At 32.3% G+C, this 22,454-nt stretch overlaps 1 protein-coding gene across 12 annotated transcripts in view; it reads right to left on the bottom strand.

Annotated features, from left to right (window-relative positions):
* Positions 1-22,454, bottom strand: part of LOC145241637 (titin-like) — a 698,616-nt gene that overhangs the window by 167,642 nt on the left and 508,520 nt on the right. For all 12 annotated transcript variants that reach the window (XM_080104717.1, XM_080104725.1, XM_080104729.1 and 9 more), the window contains 16 exons: positions 21,747-22,052; positions 20,520-20,825; positions 19,838-20,140; positions 17,818-18,123; positions 16,390-16,695; positions 15,417-15,719; positions 14,439-14,744; positions 11,504-11,809; positions 10,047-10,346; positions 9,419-9,724; positions 8,546-8,851; positions 6,632-6,934; positions 5,511-5,816; positions 3,979-4,284; positions 2,197-2,499; positions 824-1,126 (listed from right to left, as the gene is read on the bottom strand). In XM_080104717.1, the coding sequence (XP_079960843.1) occupies positions 824-1,126; positions 2,197-2,499; positions 3,979-4,284; positions 5,511-5,816; positions 6,632-6,934; positions 8,546-8,851; positions 9,419-9,724; positions 10,047-10,346; positions 11,504-11,809; positions 14,439-14,744; positions 15,417-15,719; positions 16,390-16,695; positions 17,818-18,123; positions 19,838-20,140; positions 20,520-20,825; positions 21,747-22,052 (4,875 nt within the window). The remainder of the gene's footprint in view (positions 1-823; positions 1,127-2,196; positions 2,500-3,978; positions 4,285-5,510; positions 5,817-6,631; positions 6,935-8,545; positions 8,852-9,418; positions 9,725-10,046; positions 10,347-11,503; positions 11,810-14,438; positions 14,745-15,416; positions 15,720-16,389; positions 16,696-17,817; positions 18,124-19,837; positions 20,141-20,519; positions 20,826-21,746; positions 22,053-22,454) is intronic.

Raw genomic sequence — 22,454 nt, 5'->3', positions numbered from 1 at the left:
GCAGAATATATATATATATCACAGCTTTTCAGTGCGGCTAGATTAGCAACTACCTTAAGCCAGGATTCAAACTTGATCACCTAGGCAATAGTTTGTGTTGCTAAGACGGATATGTGAAATTACGATGATTAAACATTGTCCAAATGCCTAGCTCCATTTGTTTATACAAAGAGCACTGCATTAAACGCTAGTGGCAGTTCGTTATTTCACTCCAAGTAATAAATAGTGATCTATAGTAATAAGTAGTAAGACTGCACATCTAAAAAAAACAAAAAACAAAAAAACAATAGGTTTAAGGCTGATAAAATTCATACTAGAATTGTTCACATCGACTCGTGGTGTAACGGATAAAGTACTAAGTTAATTCAGTTCTCTGGAGCTTGAAGGTTCGATCCTGAGTGTGGGCGATACTAAAAAATACAACTGCGAATTACTTAAGGTTTTTATCTGGTCATGGCTAATAGAACAAGAGCATGCTATCATGTGGATTAAATAAAGGGTTCCATTCAAAATTATGTACAGATTCTTGAGTTCAACAGAAAGATTTCTAAATTCAATAAGTTACATCGGCCAAAACCTTGTGAAAATAATACTCAAGATGAGAGCAGTAGTCCAGGTAATACAATACCATTTTGAGAAATCACTGAAAATAAACAAAATAAGAGTTTATGTGGAGAGTACATGATAAAGTTAACATAAAATATTTACCAAAAATAAAAGTCTATTTCAATAAGTCGCGTTTTACTTGCTTCACATGAGGATAAAGTTGTTATTTTTTTAATTTTCTATAGTAATTTAAAATTAAAAAGTAATATATACGTACCAAATGGACTTCTTACAAGAATAGAACCATCGGTTTCTAGAGCAGGACTGTTTCCAATTCGATTGACAGCCACAACCCGTAGCTGATACAATGCCTTTTCATAAAGGTTAGTACAGTTGCATTGTAGTGTAGATGGGGTTACAATTTCAACCTTCGTCCAAAATTTGGATTTCGGATTCTTCTTTTCCACAATGTATCCAGTAATAGGTGCACCACCATCGTCTCTTGGAGTTTTCCATTTAATCTTGATTGCTGTGCGTTGAATTTCAACCACTTCCAAGTCCAGTGGTCTTGAAGGAACAGCTAAAAAATATGATAGACGAAGGACATTAGTTTTCTTAGAATTTTGAAACTACTTCAGTAATCTCTCTCTCTCTCTCTCTCTCTCTCTCACACACACACACACACACACACACACGCATATATATATATAAGTTGATTTTCTCCCTCTAAATCTGGACACCATAGGACTATGAACACAGGCTTTACATATCATTCCAATATGATCACAATTGCTGCCAATAGCTGATGCATGTGTCTAGAAATTAACAGTCACTTTCATTCTATTTCATAATTTCCTACATTAGTACCGACCACCCTGACTCTCACAAACCAGTCATACATACAATCATATATATTTCAAACATAACTCAATCTCAGTTCAAAATCTATTTTAAATACATCAAGGAAGATTTTCGGTGGTGCACTGCCCTCATCTCTAATTTAAAGTATTTTTGCATCATATTGGTTCAGACAGCTTCCTTGGCCTGAGTTCAATCGATTCACGTTACATCCTTGATTGTGAAGTGATACCCAGCTTGATACGAAAAAATAAATTGCTAAAATCTTGACCGTTTATACTGACTTGACCTCTCTAACTCCATAAATCAGAATGCTCCATACATCCCCCTTACCTATATAATGAGATTTCTGGCTATTTCATGTTTTTAATCAGAGTTATTTGCCCCTATAATTTTATTTTGGTAAGCTGAGTGATTTATTTGTGGCAAACCAGAAAAATGCTCGACTCAAAGTCCGCAGCAAACGATGTTTGATCAGATTCAATTCCTGATATTAAGCTTCATCCATAATATAACTTGAACGAGAGTTTCAGTTTCCCAAATTTATTAAATTGTTCTAGATGAAAGTACAGAATACTTAACAAAGTCCCCTCTCTCCATGACTTTCTAACTAGAAAAATATCAGGAAAACCAATGCCAGCAACAGAATTTTTGGATTCATACGATACGATGATGACTTGATTTTTAAGCCTCCCCACATGACTTTGTGTCACATCTTCCTGTGCTGGGAGTGCTAGTTTATTTTGAGTTTTTCGAAACAAAATGAACATTTTAAATATAAGTTTTACTTACTTGGTTCTTTCTGTGGAATAATGGCTTCAATTAGCTCTTTGTCTTTGCCGATTCCAGCTTTGTTCTCTGCGGCTACAGCAAAATAGTAACCAATGTTTTCTGATAGGTCAGTTACCTTCCAGAGACGTTCAATTGAATCAACAGTCATCACACGATCCCAAGGATCTTTCCTATCTTTCCTCTTTTTGACAATATACTTCGTAATTCTGGATCCGCCATCGTCTTTTGGTGGTCGCCATTCCAAAGTGACGTAATCTTTGCCGATCCTAGTAGCCTTGAGATCGGAAGGAGGACCAGGTGGAACTAGAAAGAAATTGATACAAAACAATTATTGTGGAGTAGATACAGTTGTAAATACTTTCTCTTTTTTGCATACTAATAAATCATAAAATAAAAATATTTATAATCAGGCGATGTGCTTTGCTTGAATCATTGTATCTGATATATATATATATATATATATATATATATATATATATATATATATATATATAGAGAGAGAGAGAGAGAGAGAGAGAGAGAGAGAGAGAGAGAGAGTGAGAGGAGTTATAGAAATTTATCAATAATGCAAAATATGGAAATATTGCAATCTTGAGAAAAAATATAACTAGCGGTTAAATCCACATAAGTTTCAGGAGATTTGAAACACCCACTATTTGATAAAGAGGTCTTATCTCGAAATATATTATTGAACACAGTTATATACATTATATCCCTGTATAGAAGTTGTGATTAAATCAAGGTTTACTTAAAAAAAGAAAAGAAAAAAAATTACTTTTTTTCTGTCCTTTTCAACACTGTCATATTTCCATTTCTTGCATTGTGATAATCTATGGCTCGTCTACATACATAGTACATGCAATGTTTCATACAAATTAACTCAACATATTATAAATATTTACTTCTCTATCTATAAACATTTATTAATTATAAGTGATACCTACTCGGGGTTAAACGGGAATCTCTTTTAGCATTATTTCTATTTTTTAATAAGATTTTGAAAGCTAAATTTAATTATTACATGGTGGCTAAATAATTGAAAAATAAAAACTGTTATAAAATAATAACTAATTTTGTTAAGATTATGTTATTTTAATGTCAAGTTATATAATTATTGGATGCAAATAGCTTCCAAATTTTTCTATGAATCTTTGATGCATAAAGCAAATAATACTAAACAGCTTAAATTTACCAGATTCTTTTGAAAATTTTTAGGGTCACAGAGTAATATATTTTTGGGGTCAATTATTAACAATTATTAACAAAAGATGAAAATAGCTGGCTTGTTTACAAAGAAACCGAAAGAGATTATTATAAGTTTACACATTAACTTATTTACAAATGAACCGAAAAGCATTATGGCTAATTTAATTTCGTAATTAAATTATCTTTTAAATAGGATTTAAAAAAGTTATTTTAGGTTTTTTATGTTTTTATGTTTTGAATTCCAACAAATAATTAATAGTAAATAAACTATAGTAAATCACAGAGAGGCTAGAACTACACATATACAGAGATATGAGCAATTGCTTCATATTTTTTTTATTAATCTTTAATTAAATTAATTAAAATTATTTTATTAATTTAATTAATCCAAACGTAATAATAAAATCATTAAAATAAAGTAATTAAAATAAATTCCAATTAATTAAATATGAATTAAATAAATTTATTAATTATTTGATTAAATAATTAATAAATTTATTAATTATTTAATTAATTCAAATTATTTAATTAGTTTTGATCACATAGATATTTTTTATAAAAATTGACATTACATACCGATTTCCTTTCGTGGCACAGTAACATCCTGTGTTTCCAATGGTGGACTTTCTCCTTCGGCATTCACAGCAATAACTCGGAAGAAGTATTCTGTGCCTTCATTTAATCCCATCACACGGAAAATGTTGACATTCGCATCAACTTCTCCACTCCTTTGCCAAACATAACGGGATGCAGATCTATGTTCAATAATATACTTAGTGATTCGACTGCCGCCATCGCTATCTGGAGCTTTCCATTGCAAATCAGCATAGTTGTAAGATACAGCAATAACTTCCAATGGTCCTTTCGGACGACCAGGGACACCTGCAAATAATAAAAAAAAAACATTGATTTATACCTAAATGAATAAATGGATTTCACAAAGACATCTGCCTAATTTTCATAACTATTTTTTTAACAGTTAATGATAAATTTATTTTGTGTTATTCATTTATAATTCATTTTCCTACTTTCTCACTCTCTTTCTCTCTCTCTCTCTCTCTCTCTCTCTATATATATATATATATATATATATATATATATATGCGCAATAGTTTTGTTGATATTAACTTTCAATGTTTCTTTCCAATGAACATCTACAAATAATAAATAAAACTTTAATTGATATTTAAATGCATACGTGTGAAAGTATTTTTCATCTATCATCCTTATATTATCATGATATATTGAAAGATCCTGCCACTCTATGAGAATAGATTACTCAGTCTATAAAAGACACAAGCGGTAACCAGTGGGAAGTAAGTAAATCTTGATAATACATTATTCAAGATATCATTCCAGCATAAATATCTGGTTTATTACATTATCTCTTTTTGTGCAATAAACGTGTTATAATACTTTGTGTGTTTACCATCATTTAATCTGAATTAATTTATACTGAATATATTCCTCCAGCGATATATATCATCAAAACGATTTACTGTTATTTTTAGTATTAATACAAGATAATATTTTGAAATATTGTATATATAGTACAGACAAAAGACACAAAGACATCTGTTTGTAAAAGTATTTTTTAAACAGTTCATAATAAATTCATGTTTTGTGTTATTCATTTGTAATTTTATTTTACTACTTTATATATATATATATATATATATATATATATATATATATATATATATATGTATATTAGTTTTGTTGATATTAACACTAATTAAATTGATTCAATGAAAAAAGGATAAATTGAGAAACATTTTCTTAAAATATTTGTTTATTAGTTTTCAAGAGAAATCATTTAAATTAATACAGAACATTGTTGGCAAGAAAGAGACGTACATATACAATAAAAGGTTATCTAAGAGGAGAGAGTAACTTTTCTTTCTGTTTTTCTTCCTTCCCGTTTGATGCCACCTTTTCTTTTTCATCGATTTTAAATTCAATGATTGTTACACATTTGTGTTTAAATATTTCGTTTTTAGCCTTTAAAGGAGACTGAATTGATTTTTTCGTAAGAGATAATTAAGAAAAAGAAATCTTGAGTAATTAAAAGAAAAAAAATGAACGATAAGAGGTTTAAAAAAACTTACCAAATGGACTTTCAGCCAGTGTAGCACCTTCAGTAATAAGTGGTTCACTGTGTCCAATTTTATTGACGGCAATGATTCTGAACTCATATTCATTGCTAGGTGTCAAGTTTTGAACCATGTAACTGGTGATATTCGATTGCACTTGCTCTACAGTACTCCAATATTGTCTTCCGGCTTCTCTCTTCTCCACAATGAAACCAGTCAGAGGAGAACCGCCGTCATCTTCTGGATATTTCCAAGAAACTCCAATTTCAGTTCTTTGGACATCAAAGATCTTGATTGGACCTTTGGGTCTTGAGGGTTTGCCTGTTATAAGTAGAAAAAAGACATTATTTTGACATTATAGATGTACAGACACATTTCTTTGGCTGGGATAAAAATGTAGTGCACACCAACGAATTTGCACACACACACACACACACACACACACACACACAGTTTGTAGACGTTCAAAGAATTCAAAGTGGTACTTGATACAACTTGGTCAATTACTCCAGTATATAAGCCCCATCCCTCTTTCATAACTCGCTTCTGCATGGTTCTAGTCCCATGTTCATCTTTTACCAATATATCAAATTAAATAAAAATTCTTTAATTAAATGAATTTTAAAATTAATACTTTTTTATGTATTTTACATAGTTCAAGAACTTGCATAATACTATTTTATTTTATTTTTAATATATTAAACAAAATATTTTTTATTTATTATTTCACTATTGGTATTCTACATGAATCTCAAGTATTAGCATGATATCATTCATGGTGTTCAGTCAAGTCCTTTATCACACCCTAAATTGTTGACAGAGTAGTTTGGTAGAGATCATTCTGTGTACACACACACACACACACACACACACACACACACACACACAAGCAAGGTCACTTATGAATCAAATTATATTTTCAACAATTGGGGATATTTTAAGTAGGATAACTCTTAGAGTAAATGTTGTATTGTGTTGACTGCAATGATAGATCCTTTTAGTCTGAGGCACACTATATTTTTGCCTTTTTTTTTTTAAAAATAAACTGATCTTGTATCTAAGTCTATTCATCGTGGGGAGGCAAGTAAATAACTCTACTCTTCAAGTAAATGGAGACACACACAAAATATGCATACCTGAAATTTTTCTTGGTGTTACAGGATTTTCTGTATCACAAGGATCACTTAATCCGATTTTATTCTCAGCACAAACAGAGAAATAATAATCGATATCTTGCTTGAGTCCTTTGACATGGCTGCTAAGTTCATGGCTTGTAACAGAGTCAATCTTCTTTCGTTCCTCGGTGAGTTTCTCACGTTTCTGGATGACGTAATGTGTGATCTTTGAGCCACCATCATGTGAAGGTGGTCTCCATTCCAAAACAGTGAAGTCAAGACCGATTTTAGTGGCACGCAAATGTACAGGAGGACCAGGACGATCTGAGGAGGAAAGTAAGAATAACAAATGAATAATTATTCAAAGAATAAAAAAAAAATTATTTTTAAAACTTGATATTTTAATGCAAAATTAGTCAGTTAGTAATGCCGACCGGACATGAAATAACTTGTTGGAGTCGAGATGAAAATGCAATGTAAAAGCGGAATCTAAGGCTCCCATAATTATATTAAAATGCAAGAGTTGTTAAAATTATGCATAAAAATGTACGAATGCATGGAATGTAGTGTTCTGAAGTCCCAAAATTCCAAAGCAGCTCTCGTCCTATGTGGATTAAGCCAGCTTTCTCCAGAGGAGAAAGTTTCAGAAGAATGTCAAATTCACAAGCGATACCCACATGCTTATATATCCCCAGTAAGGGAGAGAATGACGTTATGTTTTTGCAGTTTTTGCATAGGGGTGTTGACGTCTTTCTATATACTGCACCTGGTATTCTCAAATGGTTACCCATCTGGTACTGACCAAGCTCAACATTGCTTAATTTTGGTGATTTAACAAGAATCGGTGTGTCAATGTGATTATGCTGTAAATGATGTAGTATAGTGTACATCCCACCACTGGATGTATCACTACTGAAGAAGTATTTCCATCGGTTTGGCCATGTCAAGTGCAATAATAAGTGGATAAACAGAGCCTGAATCATGGAAGTTGATGACTTAATTAGTATTAGCCGTTTATGCAAAACCTGGGCTGCAGTTATCAAGCAGGATTTGAAAGCTTAGCAATTTCATGAGAGGGATACAATAATTAGAACTAAATGTCGAACAGATGTGTGAACAGGCGTCCAAAAACCTATCTACAACTGGATAGTCGGTCAGTCAATTATTTAAGATTTAAACCTATGATAATGAGCAGCGTCAGACAGAATGTCCATCCTGTTTGAAAGTTGTGCTTATAAGAAGGTTAGTCTCACTTTTGAATTCAAAATCACATGCGAACATGAAAGTTTGAAACTATGCGATCAGTGTCTCCAATGTCAAACTAATTATTTTCAAAGGGAATGCAATTACATCAAATAAGTTTAGTGTGTTTGGGCTAGTAGCCCAAATACACTAAACTTATTTGATGTAATTGTTTTAATGAAAATGTTAGTTTTTTTCTTTCAAAGTAGTTTATAAGTGTTTTTTTTTAATTACTTTATAAATAAACTACCATGAAAATATTAAATTCTATACATCTACATTTAAACATAAACTGCAATATGATTTTATTTTAACAATCATCTTACGAAGTATACACATTGCCACACAAGTTTTCCTTAGATTACAAAAGTTAAGCAACATCGAGCCTGTCTAATCTTTTTGTGATGACGTCACAAACAAAACACTTGCTTTCAATTTCTTATAAACTAGCACAAAAGTAGTAAGGCTGAAAACTGTCATGAGAATGCTTATGCTAGTGTGCCGTCTAGTTTAACCGGAAGTACTAAGGCTTACAATGCTTATGTCAGTGGGCAGTTTAGTCTAACCGGAAGCAGTAAGGCTTACAAAACTGGTATGAGAATGATTATGTCAGTGTGCAGTCTAGTCTAACCGGAAGTAGTAAGGCTTACAAAACTTGGAGAAAGCGAAACATAACAAAAAATAAAAACTTACCAAGTTTCCTTGTTGGTTTAGTAACATCCAATGTTTCCAAAGGTTTACTCTTTCCTTCTGCATTGTAAGCCATGACTTGGAAGTAATATTCAGTATCCTCAATCAAACCTGTTACTTTAACTTTGAAAGTATTGCTATCAACCGTAGTAGATTTAGTCCAGAACGATCGAGTGGCTTGTTTGAATTCAACAACGTATCCAAGGATAGGACTGCCACCATCACTTTCTGATGGCTTCCAGCTAAGATCAGCACTGTTGTGGGTGACGTTATCAACTTCCAAAGGACCAATTGGACGAGAGGGCACATCTACAAAATACAGGTATTATCATTTAATAATACAACAACAAAAAAATATAGATAAATGTATTAAGATTACAAACATTTAAAGATAGAGCATGAAATATTTATGATTCCAAAATATGCATACATATATACATTTTCCTTTATTTACGGATTGAATTTAAGTTATAGTATTTTTTTGTCTAAATATATGAAAGTGTGATAAAAAGTGTGTTATATCAGTTAAAAGAGAAAACGTGTAACTTCCCTTCATTACCGATTAAAGTTAGTTTATATTAACTTCTGTCTCTAAGGATGGGAAATTGTAAGAAAAACTATGATAATTCAATTGAGAGAAAGTATTTTCTTTTATTTACCGATTAAATCAAAGTAATATTGGCTTATGGAAAAGGGTGAGAAAGAGCGTGCTATATCAGTTGAAAGAGAGGAAGTATATTTTCCCTTATTTACTGATTAAATTTAGCTTTTGACTTTTGTCCCTAAGTATGGGAAAGGGATCAAAGACAGAGCGTGTTATATCAGTTGAAAGAGAGAAAGTATATTTTCCCTATTAGTAAAGATAAATTTTCTTACCGTATGGACTCTTTGCCATTGTAACGTCTTTAGTTTCTAAAGGTTCACTCTGTCCAATTTTGTTTTCAGCAATGACTCGGAAATGATATTCCGTCTTCTCTTGAAGTCCTTTCACACAATAAGTCAACGTGTTGCTATCTACTTTGGTAACTTTAGACCAATATTTGTTAGACGATGGGCGTTTTTCAATAATATAACCAGTGATAGGAGATCCACCATCATCTTCGGAAGGTTTCCATTTGATACTAATAGCATCACGCTGGACACCGGTAACTGTAAGTGGACCCATTGGCCTTGATGGAACCGCTTTAAAAAGAAACAATAAAAAAACAATTTAGATTTTGTTTCTGCATTAAATGTTGGAAATAAATAAATAATAAATTATAATGTATTAATCTATCAAAAATTCAAACAAGGAATTATAATAAAGAAAAATCCTTGACCATTAGACTACTGGACTATTTATTTTCTCTGATGAGAAAAGTATAAATTTTCGAAACTCCATGAATTAAGGAATAACATCTAATATATTCCTTATCTTTGAACATTTGATGAAATATTTTCATTTGATCGATGTTCCACTAGTTTAAAAATAATGCATGAATATAAAAAATCATTGAACACTGACCTGCTCCTTTAATAGTAGACAGAGGTTTGCTTTCGCATGGTTCACTGACACCAACTTTGTTTTCCGCAGTCACTTGGAAGTAGTAGTTTGCTCCTTCTCTCAACTTGGTTGCACGGCAATACGTCTCATAAACGCTGGTAGTTGAAACTTTAACCCAATTGCCAGGCTTATCTTCAGATTTCTTGATTATGTAGTTAGTAATTGGTGTACCACCATTATATTTCGGGGGGTCCCATTCTATTTCAATAAAGCTTTGTCCAATTCTAGAAGATTTCAAGTTGATGGGTGGTCCAGGAGGATCTGATGGTTAAGAAAAAATATATATGTAAATTTACATGGAAACATAAAAGATAAAAATCAAATAAGATCTTTTTTATTTGTTAATCCATATTAGTACTGAAGCATGAGGCTACTGTGATAGGGACCAACTTTATAGGGGTGGAGCAACCTGGGTAAGGATTGGAGCAGCCCGGTGTTATTCAGTTCAATAATTTACCAAAATGAGAAATGGTTAAGTGGTTAACAACATGGGCGGACAACCAGAGTATACCAATTTCAAATTCAGTTCATTCTATAGAAACACTTATGATGTTGACAACCTTCACATTGTCCATTTCGTGAGTACCCAATGTCTTTCTAGATAGAATTATAACTAGAAAGATATCGGGGGAAACTAATGCCAATGATAGAATTATCCTATTCATATGAAATAAAAGATTTATAAAGATTAAAACTGTTTTTTCAAAATCTTTCTTCTTTTTCAGCAGCATTTAACATGTCTTTTTTACATCAGATGTTGGTTGCATGTTGGCCATCGCGGTACAGACTAATTTTCTCTATGAAATTCTATCTCGTTTCTCTTTATGTGCTTGAAGTCATCTTAGACGAAGTTATTCTTTCTTTGGGTTGCCTTTTCCTCAGTTACATTTTCATGGTCAATTCAGTTGACTATATTATTTCAGACTAATGTACTATCAATAATTAATTCAGGGAGGGGGTAATTGTGCAGTGTCTCTTCTGTTGTCACGAGACTATCCTTTAAGGCATTACCTCCTCATAGTGTAGTGCCTATTCATTTTTCATGATACCATCGTACCAGACATTAACTTCTCCTTTGAATGGGGGGCAGTGTAGCATATGTTTGTTCATCATGATAGCATTCCCCTAAGCATTAACTCTTTTAGGAGGAGAGCAGTGTAGTATAAGTTCGTTCTTTATGATACTAGCCTCCCAGGCATTACATCCTTCTTGGGAACAAAGACAGATTTTTATATGTTTGTTTCGCCTTGTTATATATATATATATATATATATATATATACTATTTAGGATGGTTATATTCTCTTCCTTTTGGAAGAGTATGATATTCTTCTAGGGATTACCTTCTCCTTATTTTGGAAGGGAGAGGACGGTAGTGATATATGAGCAAAAATAATCTTATTGTTAAAATTAACTCACGCAAATCCTTTGTTGGTTTCGTGACATCATCTGTAACTAAAGGCTGACTGTTGCCTTCAGCGTTCATCGCAGTTACTCGGAAATAGTATTCCGTATCCTCGAACAAGTCTTTCAGTGAAAATTTAGTTGTATTTTCGTTCACAGTTCCCGCCTTGGCCCATGTTGACCTGGTCATATTTCTGTATTCAACAAGGTATCCGGTCAAAGGTGTTCCTCCATCGCTTGCTGGTGGTCTCCATTCAAGTTCAGCAGAGTTGTGAGTGACATCGGTAACAACCAATGGACCCAATGGTGGAGAAGGAACAGCTGAAAAAAAAGGAGAAATAATTTATAAAATTTATTTTTAAACATACACAAATACATCAAAAAGCCTGCATTATGAAAATGATTTATTTTATACTAGCTTTCATTCTATATAAACACTTTTACTTATAATGCGCCCGATGTTGTCCAGGGAGGTGGGGTGTAACAACTAGGGCGAGGGGGGGAGCGTTGTCCGGTTGTAAAAATAATGTGACAGCGGGATGGGGCATTGGTCTGTCGTAAAGCCACCTAAATATGATAAATTGTAACAATTTCAATCAAAAGCGAAACCAAAAGCAAAATTTTGTAAGCACGAAAAATAAATAAATAAAAATAAATAAATAAAAATAAATAAATAAATAAAATAACGCGTGCCGGGCGCGAAATTGCATAACTGAAGTTAGTAACCAAACCCTTTTACCGCAGTTACTGTGATATCGCAAATTATCGTTATTTTAAATGGAAGAAGTTATCGACGATTAGCTCAGGCACAGTTAATGTTATAAACTTAGTTTCATTAAAAAGTCGTTGAATCATCAGCTATTTTGTTTTTAATATTTTTGCTTTGGTTTAAGCATCCCAAATTGTCGTATGAATTAAAGAAGTTTTAAGTTGTCAAAAAAATGAAAATGAAAGAAAGCTTCTTTTTCTTTGCTTTAATTAAAAAATTGTAATTGGATTTGAATTTTTCTTTCTTATAAATAAAAATTTAATCCTCAGTTGATTTAAACCGCTGATAAAAAAATCGAAACAAGGAAATTGTATTTTGTTGTAATATAATTAGCCGCCCAAATTACTATTTATACGCAAAAACAAAAGTCCACCTGTAGGCGTGCGCGAACCTCAAAACTAATGGTCATGAGGCAACTTCCCAGTTCATTGGGACACAGCGCTCGTTACGAAATCACATTGGAAATTCTCGTATTTAAACTAATTCAGAGAACAATGGTTAACGTATGTGCAGTTGTTGAAATCGTTTGGAAAGAGACGATTTTAGGAGACCCCCATTTGAAATAATACGCAATTTCTACACGAAATAATGAACCACTTTTTAACCCAATTTTTCGACATTATTAATCTGACAGATCGGTCTTTCTAACAATTCCCAATTGGTGCGTATATGATGTGTATGAGAAAAGTTTTAGCAGGCATACAAACATGCACACACACAATCACACTGACATCTCTTCTTTATATAATAGATTAAAAAACGACTTTTTACTGTGAATGTCTTAGAAGGAGGAACTAGAGATTAGAATGTAGTCGAGCATCTTCCATTGAAAATGCAGAGCAGAGAGAGAGTAAGAGAGAGATAGAAAGAGAGAGAGAGAGAGAAAGAGAGAGAGAGAGAGCAGCAACGTCTCTTTCATGATAAAAGGCTTATAAGGAAGAGAAAAGATAATTCCTCACTAAATTTCAAAATTTATTTTGAACTCTGCCTACGCAATAGAGAGTGCTTTAAGTAGTGCCCCCCCCCACCACCAATATCTGATTTCTGCTTTTTTAAAGGCATATCTAACTCTTATGTAGGTCGCGGAGTCACATATTTTCTGGAGCAGTAGAATGATCTAATCATTTATCCAGTGACTTTAGTAACATATTAGATGTTTTATTAAGAACATAATCTAATAAATTACAATTAATTTTTTTAATTTTACGATAAACTATAATTTGAGTTTTCTTGGGTCCTCAATTTCAAATATCTCAAAAGCAAAGGATTGCATTAGCTTCTACTGCCTTTGACAGATTAAAGAATATAATCCATAGCGGAAAAGATTTACTTATGCTGTACAACGCATTTGTGATTCAAATAACTACATACGCTTCTGATTATTTACCTCTCTTCCATTGCAGGAAGATTTGGCACAAGGTCAGAAAGTTAGATTTGGGGGATCAGCAGGCAAGAAGTAGCATACTCTGGCTTCACAAAAGTGCTTCACCAAACCAGTTGGTATTCCCCAGTTAGTTATAGACTCATATTTTCCCAAAGAGAGAAAGTAAGGTTTGGGAGAGTGGACCACCTAGGACTACCCAGAGCCATACCTTAGTCAGAAAGACCACCATCGGTCATAGGCTCATCTCTGTTAGACTGATTGTCGATAACAAATCCTTGATATAGTAATAATGGCGTCTCCGACTTTCTCAGTAAGAGTGTGCAAGAAAAAGGGTTCATATGCCTTTGTGACTTGAACGTTAAAGGCAGAGGATGAGCGCAGTTTTTGAAAATGACTCTTTGAGATTCATGGTCAGCAAAATTCGTCTGAATCACTGTAGGATTATATGAATTAAAGGAAGTCTTGGGTTTCGAAATTAGATCTTAAAGATTATCAGAAAATGAAGAATGAACTGATTTTGTTATATTGTCAGAAGAGGTTCTAGGAAGAATTTTCAGATAAAAACCTTATTGTAGACCAACCTCTGGTGCTGGATTGACCAGATTTGCAACGATATAGTTTTCTTTGTTAATGTTGGAAATGTTGGAAAAGTACTGAACAATATGGAAGGATTATGTATCCAGAAAGGATGCAAATATCCTGTGAGGGTTATGTAATAAAATACAGTAAGCATTTTTAAATTAATGACATGAATTAAAAGTTCGAAAGCATTTTTTGTTAAATGTAAGAGTACTTACTAAATCGACTCCTTGCCAAAGTAGTTTCGTCTGTAACCAAAGGCTGGCTGGCACCAACTGCATTAATTGCAATAACTCTAAAGAAATATTCTGTTTTCTCAATAAGATTCTTGCAACGTAGCTGAGTAGTTTTAGCATCAACGTTTTCAATTTTTGACCATGTTGTTCGAGAGGTTTCCCGCTTTTCTACGATGTAGCCAATCAGTGGTGAGCCACCATCGTCAGCTGGTGGTTTCCATTTTATACTAATAGCAGTGCGGTCAACATCAAATGCTTCCAATGGTCCAATTGGTGGAGAAGGCACAACTGAAAATAATAGATTTATTAAGAATGTTGATTTTTAAGAGTAAAGTACAACAATAAAATAAATATAAAACACATTTTAAAGTGAAAATAGTTTCAAACGGTTTTTAACTAGGGCTGTGACAACAGCATATTTTTTTTATTGTTTTGACTCTTGAGTACATATCCGTTAATATCATATGTTTTTATATAGACTGATGTGATTCTCGGTGGATTGACTGTGTCTTACTGTGTCGGATATATACTTGAGAGTCAAAAGAATATTCTGTGGTCACAGCCCTATTTATAATTATCTATAATAATTCAGTATATGATACTAGAAAATGTCCGTCCCAGGAAGGGTAAAATTAATTCCTTAAACATTACAGTTTTGCACCATTTTTATATCCTTTACTAAGATTTAAATAAAGATATAATTCTCGAAAACCTTATGTCTAGAATCTTTATTCCAATTTTGATGAACATCCGTAACATGATTTTGATTCTAGAAAATGCCTAAAATTTAAAGCTTAAAGGGTCTTAGGAAAAAAATTGAAATCTATGGAATCTAGTTTAATTGGAACTTAATAACTGCGAATCAAATTCAATGCAAATCTGATATACTAATCATGTGGTTGTAGAAATCCATCCCCTCCACGCAAGATTTTTAAGGTTTGAAAGGATTTTGGATCTAACCTGTTTCTCTTCTTGGTGTTATAATATCCAAAGTTTCTGCAGGTGGTCCTTGGCCAGCGGCATTTTCAGCAATTACAGCGAAATAATACCCAACATTTTCTTCCAGATCTGTAACTTTCCAGCTAAGATCCAAAGCGCCAATAACCATTACTTTTTCCCATGCATCTTTCTTGTTCTTTCTTTTCTGTACGGTGTATTTAGTTATCTTTGAGCCTCCGTTCTCTTTTGGATGTTTCCATTCCAATGTAACAAAGTTCTTTCCGACTTTGGATGCGATAAGATTAAGTGGAGGTCCAGGAGGAACTGAAATAAAAATAATGAAATATATACAAATTGAAAGAATAAATTGAGCGCCATATTATCTCGAAGAACAGGAAAGAATAGATATATGATGGATCATATTCTGCAGTATGCAGAAGAAATGTTTTCTGATTTTGATACCACATCTGATACCTTAAAGCTTATGATTTTTCCAATTCCATATTCCAATGAAAACTTTCAACGCAAACAAAGACATGATACATGTAAATAAAGCAAATATATTAACTACAAATAATCGAATCAAAGATTTTTTTACAATAAACAAAGGCAAGAACTACTAATCAAAACGAAGAAATATTAAACGCCAATAAGATTTCAAGAATGTAACAACACACATTAAATAATAGCTAACTTAAAAGAAATTGTGAAAAATATGAGGAAGCAAATAATAATTAATTAATAAAATGACCCTCCCTGAAACCAGCTTGCAATCATCAGAAAATTTCAAAAGATGCTCTCTTGGCTTGACAGGCCGAGAGCAGGCTCAGGGTGTTTCCACGAATAATGGTGATAGAAACATGATAAATTGTATTTTTCCGAATGCGAAGGCAATGTATGAAGATGAAAGTCAAGATGTGAATATTTTTTTTACTTTAAAATTCTACAATTTTAGATTTTATTTTTTGTGGAATAAGAAATCAGTTCCACTTACGAATTTTCCTTTTGGGTATGGTTACATCAGTTGTTTCGAGTGGAGGACTTTCTCCTTCTTGATTGACAGCAATGACGCGGAAGTAATACTCTGTACCTTCGTTCAAACCTAGGACTCTAAACACATTAGTGTTTGCATCAACGTCTCCAACGTGTGACCAGGACAAACGAGTTGCAGATCTCACTTGAATGATGTATTTGGTAATCGGAGTACCACCATCTTGGTCGGGTGCCTTCCATTGCAAATCAGCAGAATCATGCGTTATACCAGTAACCTCCAATGGACCTTTGGGACGTCCAGGAACATCTAAAAATGAAGATATTGATGATGAAATGTTTATTAGATGACAGAAATTTATAAGCATACACAAAGGAGGATATTTTATTAATAATAGAGATTATGTATCTGTCAGTCTGAAGTCGGAATTATACTATTGATAGATTATTTGACAATGTACTTTCAAGCTTCTTTGAATATCGCAATGTTTTTCCTCTGTTTCTACTGATGGAGAACCTATAAATAATGGAGATTATGTATCTGTCTGTCTGAAGCTGATACCCCACCCCTACTTTTATTGCACATCGTCTTATTTATTAATAATGAGAATTATTATCTTTGAAAGCGAAACTATACTACTTAAGACGATACTTAATAAAAATAAATTAGAAACTTGTTAATTGAATTTTGATCGAAATATTTTAGATTGAAGATTTTTTTACAAATACAAAACAAATATTTGTATCTGTACATCAAGGATTTATGATTAATAAACTAATTACATTTATAATAAACTAAAAGAATATCCGTCCCAGGACAAGTAAATTACATGAACAAAACAGTTTTACATCACTTTTATGTCCCCTTACGAAGGTTAGAAATCAAGATATAATGCTATTAAACCTTATATCTAGAATCCTTATTCTAATTTTGATCAAAATCCATTACATGATTTTCATTCTAGAAAATGTCTAAAATTTAACGTGTAAGCTTAAGACCTTTTAAGAAGTAATCTTACTTGATCGGTGTCTAATGACTATGGATCAAATTTAATGCAAATTTTAAATATTAGAATTTACAAATGGGAAGGCGTGCTCATATTATTGTCCCTAAAACGCTTTTAAAATACTCCAAGAAAATGAAATTTGATGAATATTTATTAATTGATATTAAAATTTCACAAAAATCAGAGTTATCTGAATTTTCATGAAGAGCTTCCACCTCTTCTTTGATTCCTTTGCATAAAACTAAATTCAATTAAATATAGCTTACATTATCATCTCTTATGCCTAGTGGCTGTGTTTCAAAGTTGATAATGATTGGTTAATTAGTTTAGGCATGAATCCTATAGATATAAACGTATGCATATCTAACTTTTTATAAATAAAACTTATATATTGCTAAAATGATAAATTATTCAATAATACTTACTGAATGGGCTTTTAACCAGTGTAGCTGCTTCAGTCTGTAGTGGATCACTATGTCCAATTTTGTTGACAGCAATAACTCTAAAGTCATACTCTGTACCTTCTGAGAGACTCTGAACACAGAAAGATGTTATGCTTGGATCAACTGTTTCTACATGTCCCCAGTATTGCCTGTTGGCTTCTTTCTTTTCAAGAATAAAGCTTGTCAATGGAGATCCACCATCACTTTCAGGATATTTCCAATTGAGACTAACTGCTGTGCGTTGAATATCAAACACCTTGATTGGACCTTTCGGTTTTGAAGGTTTATCTATAAAGAGACAGTTAAAAAATAAAGAATATAAAATAGAATTTTTATACATATTAATGAGGGTGGAGGTATATTTTGCTTTAATTCTGTGTTGAACGCGAATGCATGAATAATAAATTTTAAAACGTTTTTAGTAAGATTTTATGATAGTATTTGCATGAGAGAGTAACTATGATGTATTCATGTGTGGTCCTTATTGACAATATACGTTAGAACTTATGTTTTTAAGTAAAAATTATTCGTTGATAATCAAATGCTACCTGGCAGCACTATCAGGCTCACAAGTAGTTGGTCTTCAACTATGAAATCAGGATTCACACCATATCGTATAACTGAGCTCAGGATTAGTAAAAGTGAGCTGCAATGGTCAGAGGAAACTGGCTCAACACGACCAGTATAATAGCTGATACAAGTACAAGGGATGTTTGGGATACTGTTTAAGATTTTAGGGAGGGTTCAATGATATTATATTCATTAGTAATCTGTGGAGGCCTACATATTCTCAATGCTCTGGGGTATAGACATATCATGTGGCTGTTTTGATTGAGTGGATGTGAATGTAGTCGTTATTATTTGTGGATTTATATTTTATATGCATGTACAAACTTTTAGAAATGATGAAAAGAAAAAATGCAAGTGGTTTCATAGGAATAACAGTATATTCCTCATAGGTAAAGTGTTGTGACCTATATATTCTCAGTATTCTGATAAATAGATCGTTTTTGATGGTGTGGTGGTGATGTGAGCAATAATAAATATAGTCGTTATTAATGATGGATTAATATATATATATATATATATATATATATATATATATATATATATATATATATATATATATATATATATATTATGGCAGTAGAGTTTAGTTTCCTAGAAGTACATCCAATGAAACAACATGTGTCTACTAAAAAGTGCTCAATGAGTAAACAGACCAGGTATATTAAATTTATTTATACAAACATCGACGGCTACATATGTGCATACATGTTTCTGTAATCACCCGTTATTGGAGAGATTACGTCTTCAGGCCAAGAATTACCCTTGAAAACTGACTGAGTTTTCAAGGGTAATTCTTGGCCTGAAGACGTAATCTCTCCAATAACGGGTGATTACAGAAACATGTATGCACATATGTAGCCATCCATGTTTGTATAAATAAATTTAATATATATATATATATGTGTGTGTGTGTGCGTGTGTGTGTGTGTGTATATATATATATATATATATATATATATATATATATATATATATATGTCTGTATATATATATATACACATATAGTTTGTTCTTTTTTTTGATATCATATGCTTTTTCAATTATATTTCAATCTTTCTGTATGGCAATCCTTTTTGTTTAGAAGCTCAACATTTGTTAAATATAACAACAGAGCATTTGTAAAAAAATAACAGTATAGATACATTCCAAGTTCCGAATATATATTTTTTTTACCAAACTGTTCTTTCAGTATATCAAAACTTTGGTATATTATGCAAAAACAATCAATTATTGCCAATATCGAATCTTTTCGTGAATATACTCACCAGAAAAAATATATTTTTGCTTAGAAAGAAATATACAAGACAATATAATATTGGAAAAAGAAATTTCATAGAAGATCCTTGTAAGAAGAATAAACATTTGGAAATTGAAATGTAGCTATACTGTTATTCTTTCAGAAAGGAAAAGAAAAAAAACAGCAATTACATACCAAGTGGTCTCATAGGAGTAACGGCATATTCTGCATCGCAAGGTTCACTAATTCCAACCATATTCTTGGCACAGACAGAGAAGAAGTAATCTGTCTTCTCTCTGAGTCCGGATGCAGTGTAATTTAAGTTTTGGCTCTCGGTTTTACCAACATCTTCCCTCTTATCAGTCTTTGACAGACGTTTCTGAATAATATAATGGGTGATCTTGGAGCCGCCATCAGTTCGAGGTGGTTTCCATTCCAAAATAGTGAAGTCAGCACCAACTTTGGTTGATCGTAAGTAAATCGGAGGTCCTGGAGGATCTGATGAAGAAAAAAAGATATATTCATTTTAGATTCTCAGACAATAAATACAGTTATTATTAAACATTGGAACAGCAATTGATGACAGTTATGGCCTCAGAATCAGACGCATACCTTCTATAACACACTTTTGTTAACTATACCAGTGTTTTTGGCTTTAATATTTCCCTCATACAAGGCGACAACAGAATTCAATTTGCAATATTTTTATAGAAACAAATTTTATGGTCAATATTAGGTCAATTTGAAGAAGGGACATTTTTAAACCATTTTTATTATTTTATAATTTATACTTTGTTTAATACTACGTTATAATTTAAAGATCATTTCTAATGTGTACGAACCTAGCATCTAAGGAACTGAGCAAAATTAATCTTACCCATTTTCTTTGGCAATTTGGTGGTGTCAGATGTCTCCAAAGGTTGACTTTGACCTTCATCGTTCACAGCAATAACACGGAAATAATACAGTGAATCTTCGTTCAATGATTTCACAGTGTAGTTCAAAGTTGATCCGGACACGGTATCAGCCTTGGTATAGTATGTGCGGGACGATAACTTGTATTCAACAATGTAGCCAGTAACTGGTTTGCCGCCATCATTCTTCGGGGGCTTCCATGTTAGGTCAGCTGAATTATAGGTGACATTATCAACTTCCAAAGGTCCCAATGGAGGAGATGGAACATCTGAAATATTGTTTAAACATATTTGTTTTTATAACAAAAAAAAAAAATTGACAGTAAGTTTATAAGGTACAAACAGGGAGACACAGCATTGCCCGGGATTGAATGAGTAGCACTATATTATTTTGCACTCAGACTATAAAACTATCTTACCATTTTCTTTTCATAATTATCGAAGATTATTTACTTCATTTCACTATTATACTGAATTCTATTTGTGCATAGCTTCTAGATTCTGCACAATTGCATAGAATTTAAGATAAAAACGTTCTAGCATATATATATATATTGTGTACAGAAAGTTGTTAGATGAGACAAGTCATTGGCACCGATATATATATATATATATATATATATATATATATATATATATATATATATATATATATATATATAATTTAAACTGTAAATAGTATGCACAAATAAATATGCATATGAAAATTTTAAAAATTATGTATTTAAATGGATACATTTAGAAGGCTAAAAACAACGCCTTTTTTTTAAATAAACAAATTTATTTGCTTATATTACTTTAAAAAATGGGTTTTATTTAGCCTTCCAAACATATCCATTTAAATACTTAATGTTTTCAATCTTCAATTAATATGCAACGCTTCAAGGGCAGGTAAAGAAAAAAAAGTTTCTCATTATTTAAATATATATATATTAATCAAGTAAAATGTATTGAACTAAAAACCAATATTTTTTCAAAAGTACTCAGCATATATGTAGATCTTTTATAAGTAAACTTATATAGACACTAGAAAAGGCTCTCCTTAGATCGACATTCATTCTCATATGAGATAGTAAAATTATTTCAATGTTTAATGACTTTCATCAGAAACAACCCTTTTAACAGTTTTTTTTTTATTTCAAGATCATTGAAATTAAACCATTGATGATAAATAAAAACCAAGCACTTACCATATGGACTTTTTGCAAGAGTTGCATCCTTAGTTTCCAAAGGAGCACTCTCTCCAATTTTGTTAACAGCAGTTACACGGAAATAGTATTCCGTTTTCTCCTGGAGATTCGGACAACATAAGTCGAAGGTAGAAGCATTGACTTTAGAAACCTGAGACCAGAAAGAACTGGATGCAGCTCGTTTCTCCACTACATAGCCAGTAATGGGAGAACCGCCATCTTCCGAGGAAGGTTTCCATTTTATGCTGATTGATGTGCGTTGGACATCTGTTACAATTAAGGGTCCAGTTGGTCTTGATGGCACAGCTGGAAAATAGAGAACATAGATTTGGAAAAGAGCTAAAACTTGGAATTTATTTCTAAATAGATTTTTAACAAGTAAATTATAAATCATGACACTTTTATTGCTGCGCTAGTGTTGTCGGCTTCCCACCCTACAGATGATAATGAATTCTTCCACTTACTATAAAGACCAGTAGAATATGTTTCTTGGATTGAGCACACAGTTATGCGCAAGTATTACAATATGGCAGTCGGACTGACGTATAACCACACTCCTTATTTTTTTAATTTTTTTTTTTTGTATTTGCTCTTCTGTTCAATATATTTTGTTTCCATTAAATACCGACTTATGTTTTTCTTCCGGACCATTACTGGATCACAACAGTTAGAAAAATAGTCGTCCCAGGAGGAGTAAAATTAATTTTT

This window comes from Euprymna scolopes, chromosome 20, assembly GCF_053919585.1.
Source record: "Euprymna scolopes isolate OS-2025 chromosome 20, ASM5391958v1, whole genome shotgun sequence".
Taxonomy (NCBI): domain Eukaryota; kingdom Metazoa; phylum Mollusca; class Cephalopoda; order Sepiida; family Sepiolidae; genus Euprymna; species Euprymna scolopes.
This window is presented reverse-complemented; position numbering and strand designations above follow the sequence as displayed.